The sequence below is a fragment of the Ascaphus truei genome, chromosome 8 (genome assembly GCF_040206685.1).
Source record: "Ascaphus truei isolate aAscTru1 chromosome 8, aAscTru1.hap1, whole genome shotgun sequence".
Taxonomy (NCBI): domain Eukaryota; kingdom Metazoa; phylum Chordata; class Amphibia; order Anura; family Ascaphidae; genus Ascaphus; species Ascaphus truei.
In genome coordinates, this window is record NC_134490.1 from 23,623,390 (window position 1) to 23,633,577 (window position 10,188).

At 38.0% G+C, this 10,188-nt stretch overlaps 1 protein-coding gene across 1 annotated transcript; it reads right to left on the reverse strand.

Annotated features, from left to right (window-relative positions):
- Positions 1 to 1,285: 1,285 nt before the first annotated feature.
- LOC142501230 (beta-microseminoprotein-like) lies at positions 1,286 to 7,744 on the reverse strand. Its single transcript, XM_075610820.1, has 4 exons — positions 7,604 to 7,744; positions 4,026 to 4,137; positions 2,915 to 3,017; positions 1,286 to 1,718 (listed from the first exon to the last, which is right to left on the reverse strand). Exons 1-4 carry the CDS (start codon positions 7,604 to 7,606, stop codon positions 1,589 to 1,591), a joined length of 348 nt encoding a protein of 115 aa, XP_075466935.1. The 5' UTR covers positions 7,607 to 7,744; the 3' UTR covers positions 1,286 to 1,588.
- Between the last annotated feature and the right edge of the window lie 2,444 nt (positions 7,745 to 10,188).

Below are 10,188 nucleotides of genomic sequence, written 5' to 3' on the forward strand. Positions count from 1 at the left end.
TTCAGATCATCCTGTATATCTTTTTTGCTTCCCATGGAATTTCACCAATCTCCTGGGTTTAAAGAGTGGCTGACCTATGGGTCCTTAAGCTTTGCCTCTGTGACATGTAGGAAATCTCTTCGTATATCATTAATTAGACATTCAAATTATTTCATCAATGAGTTAGACATGATATGAATATCCGCTGCTTTCAAATCTAGTGAAGGGGAAGCCCTCATTTTCATTTGTCATCCCGTAATTATTTAATGAGGGCTAAGTCTATCTTTTCCTTTCCCATATCTCTGATTTCCTATAGAACTATAGAAGGTACAGTACAGTATATCAGTCAAGTTTGCCCACAGGCCTTAGCCAGACACTTTTTTTTATTGTTCTGTTCATTAGTTCAACTGTGCCTGAGGCCTGTGTGTGGTATGGGCAGTGCAATTTCTGTTAGAAGCCCACAAATCTGGCCATTTCCTTAAAAATGTTGTTTGCTAGTTCTGGACCATGATCAAAGTTCAGCCTTTCCAGTATATCCCAGCAGAGTATATAGTCTCTAAGGAGAATCTTTGCAACTGTATTTGGCTTTTTATCCTAGGTTGGGTACACTTCAGGCCAATTACTGTACAGATCCACTTAGTACTAGACAATATTTATATACTTTGGCAGGTGGTAACGATATGAGTCCATTTGTATATATATATATATATATATATATATATATATATATATTTATATATTTATATATATATATATATATATATATATATATATATATATATATATATATATACGGCACTCCTGTAGAAACACAGTAATGAACTGGTGCTTGTACCATACAAATAATTGCGCATACGTTACCAACGTGAAGGTGGCAAAGAGGCGACAGCACTCAGCAGGTTTCAAAACGATAATTGTGTTAAGAATACTTGCACATCGAATCCTGCATACTAACAAGGTCAGAGAAAGTGGGAGTTCTGGCTTGGTGGTGGTGGCACAAAACAATATGCTGCATGACAGCCATCTTGGCAGTAATGTCAGCAAAGGCATTTTCCAGAAAAATGGGGTCAGTGTGTGCAGAGCATTTCATAACAGCCACAGTATGCAGAAATTAAACAGTATTTACCAGAGCGGCAATATAGGAAGCATTTCTCACAGGTGTACCAGCAGAATACAATAATGACTCACAGTATTCACTTACTTATTAATGTTTTTTAATCAAACTCATCCATTCCCCATAATCTAAAACAAAACCTGAATTTATTTTTTTAGAAGAAAACCCAAAAACAAGACACGGAGTCAGATGAACATCTACTTAAAACAGTTTAATTATCCGATAATTAGGTACTATACAAAGTCTGTGAAAGCAAATACAACATAATCACTCAATAGGGATGTTTAAATTGAATGTTGCTTATTTTAAATTAGGCACAAGAGTTTAGGTGACTTGTTTGAGAATTAGAACATGGTGCATTTTAGGTGAACCTTTCCAGGACTAATGCAGAACTAGTTAACATATTAAAGCAAAGGTTTTCAAAATTGAAAGGCAAATCATTGATTTATTTTGGTAACAACTAAAAATATCCAGGTTAAAAGACGAGGAGCTGTATTAACCAATCATTGATGTGATTGGACATGTTTCTGAATGATCATTCTTTTTCACAACATTGTAAGTGCAGGACTTCTTATCGAAAATCGCTTCACACGTCTCTTCATCATATCCCCTGGGTATACCAAAGCTGTCACAAAGCAAGAGAAACATGAATTATGAAACACAAAGGATGTTATGTGCAATTAAGACTGTGTGCATTACTAATACAATCTGTGAAACAGCCGCTAACCCAGGAGATATAGTAATGTCAAAGCCAACACCTTTGAAGGGACGAAACCTGGTTCCAATCCCAGTGTTAGATCCTTGTGAGCTTAGCCAAGTCATATTATCTCCCTGTGCCTTAGATACCAAACGTAGAATGTAAGCCCTTGATTGCAATGCCTTGTCATTGAAAAACGATGTCCGATACACTGTATGTACCAAACAGTGCTATTCCATAAGACACTTTGCAGGGTGTCTGAGGACACCAGGTGGCCATTTAAGTGAATAACCGGTAAGTATCTTCAGCCACTGGAATATGTATTATAGGAAAGCAGCACTTTTTAAAAATGACCCTGTATGTTACAGTATATACAATGTGTTGTACTTTGTCATAAATATGTACACCCATCTTGCAAATGCATTTTCTGAATATTTTACCTGGAATCTTGATTATTGGCGTAATAATTTACACCAGATGTGTTTCTGTGACAATTAAACCCAGTGCTCTTGCTAAAGGGTTTGACAAAGTGGGATTGAGGGCATTGGGTAGAGAAAGTACGGGGCTTATTCTCGTAGCTCATAAGTGTGACAAATAGCTTCTAAAGTGCACTCTAGAAGCAGATTGGCATGCTTTGCTATTCTGTAAGCCCTTATCGCATGTCCAAACCACGTCCAAATGGCTTTTTTAGAAGCAGTCTCACTCTTGCTCTGTCAATCCAATCGGTTTGTCAAACAATCCTCCAACTTGCATTTTTTACCCACAACTGCTACTCGAGAAGCTCCGTTATGCAAACCGCTTCTAAAAACACCATTTAAAGAGTGGCTGAGAGAAGCGGTTTGCAATAGAGAATAGATTTTATTTCTCACATTTTATTCCGCTATTTGTGAACATGTCAAAACGTGCGGTTGGACACTGACAATTTTGGAGCTTCTAGAATAAGCCCCATAGCATGGTTACTGTTATTAGGAGAATGAGGCATATGGAAACTCATGGATTGTCATAATAATGTTTTGTTAATATAATCCAGATACCATGTATTGCACTTCTGAGTTTACTACTATACAACTGGAAGAGAAATGTTTGACTGGAATTAAATAGTATGATATTTGTATAAAACATACGTAGAACAGCACTGCATTCCATCCCGGCGACATGAGCATTCAAAACAATCTGGGGTCTTCCATTTGGTGTCAAATGCATGTACCTCACCATCTTTCATACAGCCTAAGGAAAGAAATAGATGAAGCTTAAAACATTGTACCCCCGCCCCCCCCAATAATACAACATATTCCAATGTACAACTCTGAATATCATTCCACAGGAATCAATGCCACTGTTGGCACAATGTATCCCAATGTATCCCGACATATCATACCAGAGAGAAAAGTAAACCTGCTGTATCTGTACCTACCGGGTCCAGGATAGATAAGCTATGATCATTTATGGCACACACATAAGATTTATGTATTATGAACTATGCTGTACGTAAACTTTCAGGTCAATCTAGTTATTTTCTTTAGCGCTAATATAGAACGATATGAATATCCACCAACCCATATTTGTCTTCCAATGTAATGATTACAGAAGACACGAAATACAAGATATTTGCTAAAGTTTACATAACATTATTATATCCAATAACTAGTGTCTATATCCAGTGGATATATGGATATTGACTAGAGAAATGTTAGTGGATTTCTTCAACATATAATGAATTTATATCTATATGTGTATGTATGGAAATATTGGCCCATATTTTCAGAATTGTGCCTCGGTCTAACTACATTTTAAGTTCACTTGAAATTCTATAAAATTTTCCACTCTGGTTAAATCAATAAATGACTATATCTAACCCAACTTCGCTTACAACTTTATCAATGCCATTAATTAACTCATTAGATGAGCAATGCTGCATTGCCAAACATAATTTCTACTATTTGGCGTCAATATTGCATCCGTACTGTTCGCTACTTGGGTCATAACCTGGTACAAGTACAACTTATATATTTAGCTAGTAGGAAGTATTATTACAACCTACTGAGGACTGGAGTTGAGATCCCCTGCCTTACAGTCCTTTCACTTGCATGGGACATATAGGGCCACGATTAGCACTGCTTAGTAACTGTGGCCCTGAATCTCCTTGAAATAAGTTGTTTCAGTTTACAAATACAAACAACCGATTATCACTTAAAATTCTAATAACACGATGATTAGAAATCGCCTGTTATTTACCTGCTACTTGTATCTTGGGATTCAGATTCAGTTTCAATTTTTGCATATAGCAGGAAGCACTCGAGAGTGCCACTGAGACGGCAAATGCAAGAGCAAGAGTCAGAAGGAACTTCTGTAAAGAAAAAGCACAGAATGTTTCAGATCAACTGTAAGCAACATGTGACACATAATTATCAACAATATAGGACAGTGTATAACAGCCACTGCGTATAGTAATTGTTTATAAAATACAACAGAGCAGAAAGCATTCACATGGCAAAGAATACAATATATATGCATGTGTGTTGATGATTATTTATATATATATACACACACACACACACCAGAATTTACACCGCTCACAAATAATTAACAATTATTACCATATTGTTCAGAGTGGCAATGGGTGCAACCTATGTACTATGTTATAAATATTTACAAATTAGAGGATTGGCTGATATAACAGCAAGTCCTCTAGAGAAAGTACATTACCATGGTGCATGCCAAGCTTATTTATTTTTATATATTTCTATGCATATGTTATAATATGAAGTGAAAAAGTGATACGTGAAATAAAATATCAATATACAAAGTAACACGTGGTGCTGCTGGCTCTATCGTAGCTTGCTGCAAGAGATACTGTAGGCTGAAACCTTATACAGGCATACCCCACTTTAAGTACACTCACTTTAAGTACACTCGCGAGTAAGTACATATCGCCCAATAGGCAAACGGCAGGTCACGCATGCGCCTGTCATCACGTCCTGAACAGCAATACCGGCTCCCTACCTGTACGAAGCTGTGCACAAGCGGGGAGACTATAGAGCCTGTTACAAATGTGTTATTTACATCAGTTATGCACGTATATAACGATTGCAGTACAGTACATGAATCGATAAGTGGGAAAAGGTAGTGCTTCACTTTAAGTACATTTTCACTTTACATACATGCTCCGGTCCCGTTGTGTACGTTAATGCGGGGTATGCCTGTATATGTATTCTCGTGCATGCATCTATTAAATAGGAGTAAATAATGGCTCTGGAAAGCAGACGGAAAACTGCTCAAAGTCTGTCTCCTAAATGACTGATTCTTTACCATACAAACTGATAATCGAGATGAAGATCTGAGAAGATATAAGGAATTAGAAATTACATTTGGCTAACTGCTGTGGTATTCATTAAGGATCCTGAAAGGAAAGGAACTATTAGTTTGAGCCATGGTAGAAGAGATGACTTTCCTAAGGTGATACTGAAATACTACTTATAACTTGTTTCTTAGGTTTAAGTTCCAATCACATATCTGAAGGTGCTTCGTTTTCGGCTGACTGCGGTGCGATCAGGCACTTCTGAGATTATTGAAAAAGCCCTTAAATCAGATATAGGAAGCAATGTATCAAAGGCAAATTTGTAGAGAAAATGCACACAAATTGCATCATTTTCACAGGTGGTGCACACCCGATAAACCACTCTAGGCTGCAGTAGGATTTTTAATCCTAAATATTATTTTTTGTTCCTTTTAAGATTAATTTATTTTAAGTATAGGGTATATAAAAGGTACGTTTTTATTGCTTCAAGCTGAAATTCATAGCCATATATTATCTTCTCAAGAACAGCACTCTATATATATGATCACTTTAACTGTGGAGTTCACTGAATTTAAAGGGGTTTCTTTTCTTTCAGCTGTACTCTATTTTTGTATAATAGTAAATCCCTTGGTGGCACCAACTAACCGTGCAAATTGATTAAATGAATCCTTATAATTAGACTTGACAGTTGGAGCAAAGTTTTTTCTTCTCTTCCCCCTACCCCATATTTGTTGCCTCTTTGAATATCCAGAAAGGAATTAATCAACTAAAACAATAATTATCTCGGAAACTGGTGAGTCCTCTGAGTTAAGAAATAATGTGGTTTAAATTAAGTAAAAAAAAAAAAAAATCAAGATTAAAAAAAAAAAGTGTCAGATTATTTTTATTGTCAGTTAAAATATGGAAGGACAATCCCTCCGAGGACCAAGATGAACCAAATGACTGACATATTTAAGGAGTTAAATTAAAAGGGTTTGATTTTTTGTTTTCCATTTTGAGTGATATCACTATGTGCTACCCAAGAGTTTGCACAGACACAGCCCCCCTCTCATCCCTTTCTATTTTAAAGGGGCCAGTTCAACTTAAACTCAGAGTATAAATATATGTTTTTTTAAACAACGTATCATTGTAACTGTCATCCTTTAAATGATCCAATCATCCTTGAAATTACAGTTTTACTTATTTCGATCTTAAAAATTGAATATATGTCGCTTCCTGTTGGGAACACCGGACTTAAGCAGATCCAGTACACTATGTTTATCTGTTTGACTAATGATGACACCATTGATACTTTGCAAACAAAGTAACAGAGCTACGATAACAATGTTGATGACTGGTAAGAAGTCCTATCACTAAAGGACATTAGAGAAATATGAATTGGGTGATATACATGAAGTGGGACAGCTTCATTTATTACAAAAATCAATTTAATCAAGGCAAATAACTTTGCTAAAAGTGTAATAGCAAGTTTAAAAATAAGAGGTTCACAGTCACCATACGGATTTCATAAACATTAGTGTTTCAGGCGACACAGCCTTTTCCTCAGGCTTTCTGTATTTTATTTTGCATTGCTTTTACAATGCATATTTTTGCTTTATAATTGTTAATCACTTTCCTACCAACCTTTCAGAAAAACACACCCAGCGTAAGCTGCACATGTCTCCATACGCACCTTTTCCATACCTGCCCGACATGAAAATGACTGTAACTTCGCCATAATCTCCTCCCACTTCCTAATATTGTCACAGCCCAATGCAGACATACAAGAAAACGGTGTACAGAAGAATAATACAGAGACGCTGCCTGTCACAGATACATTGCAGTGGGATTTGGGACAAAATAACCACTTTGCGCTAATTGTTAGGGGATAATACATAGACCCCTGTAAGTATTAAGAAATGTAGGATGTCCTTTGAGTCTTGCTGAGAGTCCAGTGGATGTATCAATATGCACTTACACATGGGAGACAAGGAAACCTCTTATTTTGCATTGCTTACAAATGGCATTGGCCATTGGAAGAATGAAGCCTGTAATTGTTATGTGGGGGAGTAGCTGCAGCAGGCTGTTTAATCTCAGCTGAGTTTCACCTTTAAATATCAAGCATTTCCCAACCTTTGCTCTCTGTGAAATTAAAATGCTAGCTCCCACACGACCATGCTTCAGCTCAGGTCTGGGTCATTTAGGCGGCTCTCCGTTAGCCTGTTTTGTAACTAGTATTTATTTGACTGTGTTGCCTTACGCTCCCCTGGAGGAGCATGCTGCCTGCCGCCCTCCTTCAGGCTGCCTGATGTTGCTTTTCAGACAAATAGGTGGTAAGGTGACATTTTGGCCCCAGCAGGTGTCTTAGAGCATATCCCTGCTTAGTAAATATGAGCCTACGCCCGGCATTACTACTTCCAAAAAGTAAAATAAGTAATGCCAAAATAAAAATGAGTATAAATGGAAGTGATACAATGTTACAGGTTCAAACAGATGCATTTAATATGAGATAAAAGACATTGAACATTGGACTTACCATTGTAGAAGGTCTGTTCTTCCAAATCTAAACCTACCTGCATTTGGTCAGTTACATTTATACTGTGCAACTGGGTGATTTATTACCCAGAAAACCACATGTGTACATATTTAGAGATGGGTGGTTACTTTAAGGCGACACCTTTGGATACGTCTGAGATCTTTTGTGGGAGATGTGGTTTATAATGAAATTAGGAAAACAATATAAAACTTTTTTTTAGAAAAGCTCCAAATCTAAAATAACAGGTGTGTTTGTAATTCTCTCCAACACTAATGTTTGCTTATGTGCCTTGTGCGATGGGAGCTGATATTGAAACCTTAGATTTAATTGCAGACTTTGATATTTGATATAGCAGACAACCAGTGTGTCATGCTCGCAACAGGAAGCAGGGGGTTGGTGGTGAGTAGCAAACACAATGATTGCCCTGCAAATAAAGAGCCCATGAGAACTAGTGGTGTCTATCTTTGAGATGATTATTCTGGTTCAGTACTCACTGAGCAAAAAGGGAATATTGTAGTCTACAGTATGTAATAAGCTGTGGCCTCACATGCAATAAACCTCATGCTGCTGTACGTTTCTGTGGGCTCCAAGCAGAGGAAAGGGGCCTTCCGAACTGGTGGGGGCTCTGAGCAGCCACTTAGTCCACTTGTAGGGAAGCGCCACTACTGGTTACAGGACCCTGGCCACAACAGGGTTGATTAAAGTTCTCCTCACTAGAACATTTCAAAACTTTAAACCACAACAATTTTTGGCTGACCTTACCAACTGCCTTTGGTACAGAATTGACTTACTTTCCGACCCTGATTCTGCGCTCGACTATTTCCAATCCGATTTCTTAAAACTATGATGCCCATGCTCTATTACGCAGAATAAGAGTACGGGGGCCCACCTTCCATGGGTTACAACTGACCTTATTCAGCTCTACCATTTCAGGGATGCCTTGTGGAAAAGCTACAAAGTAACTGGCACTACCAAGGATCTTAATAACTACATATGCCTGCAGAACATGTGAACAAGCCAAACAAGACTTTCCAAAGTACAATATTACTCTGACAATCTTCGCCAGAACATATCAAACCCTGCTAACTTCTGGAAGGTTCTCCACAATATATTCCAGACTTCTAGTCATCAACAACCAAGTAATATCACTGAGGAGGATATTACTCTGACAAATCCCACTGACATTGCAAATGCATTCAATGATTTCTTTGTGGGGTGTGCCACTAACTTTTTAGTGAAACGTAACCCAAACCACAAACATGAACCTCATTCTGTGAGTACCCCAATTGCCCCACCCTCTCCCAACGTTGCTCACAATTTTCAATTTGTCCCAGTATCTGAAGAGGAGATTACACAAGCGCTCCTCAAATTAAAACTAAGCAGCCAATGTGGACCTGACTTACTACAATCTAAGTTCCTAAGACTTGGTGCATCAGTCTTTGCCAAACCAATTGCTTCAATAGTCAACTCTATTCTGTCTGCAGGCCATATCCCTAAGACATGGAAAACTGCCAGAGTTGTCCCAATCTTCAAAAGTGGGGACAAATACACTGTCTCAAACTACAGGCCAATCTCTCTTCTCCCAATCCTTTCCAAAGTTATGGAAAAATGTGTTCACTTCCAATTAAGCGATTACTATACCAAGACAAATTTCCCTAGCCAATTCCAATTTGGCTTTCGCCCCAAACACTCCACCGTAACTACCCTGCTAAAAGTTTGCAATGAGATCCAGTGTGGAATGGAACTGGTTCAACTCACTGGTGCAATATGCCTAGATTTTGCAAAGGCTTTTGATACTGTTGCTCATGTTATCTTGCTTAAGAAACTCCAGTGCTCTGGAATAGGGAAGCATGCTTTAAACTGGTTTCATTCATACCTAGCAGGTAGATCACAACATGTGTCCATCTCAGGCTCTAACTCAAACCCCTTGAATATCCCCTGTGGTGTCCCGCAAGGCTCTGTTCTGGGGCCTCTACTCTTAGCAGTATTCATCAATGATCTTCCTACAACTTATAAGGTAGTTTCAATACACCTGTATGGAGATGACACAATCTTATATGCACACAGCCCTAGCCTCTCCGACCTTGAACACATACTTCAATCTGCCTTTTTTTTTCTTGAAAATTGGATTTCCCAAAGCAAACTGTTTTAAACACTGACAAGACTGTAACAATTGTATTTGGGACCAAGGCTAAATTTTTAGAGCTTCAAATGACTGAGCTCCTGATCAGAACCAACACTAACACCACCTTAACTCCTGTTACTAGTTTTAAATACTTGGGCATATGGTTTGACTCCCATTTAACATTTGGGAAGCATATTGATACCCTGACATCCAAAACCTATGCCAAAATAGGTGTACTTTACAGCAACAAATCCTCCCTAAGTCTGCTGGTCTGAAAGCGTATATTTTTTGCAATATATCATTTAATCTATGTGAAGGCAAAGCTTTGAGACATATATAGTATCCTCCTTGACTCTGTCACTCATCTTTTACGTACCGCAACTTCTTGCTGCTTGTGTGTGAGGTACAGGCATCTCACACACGATCCACATTGCATTCACGGAATGGCATCATAGACGCG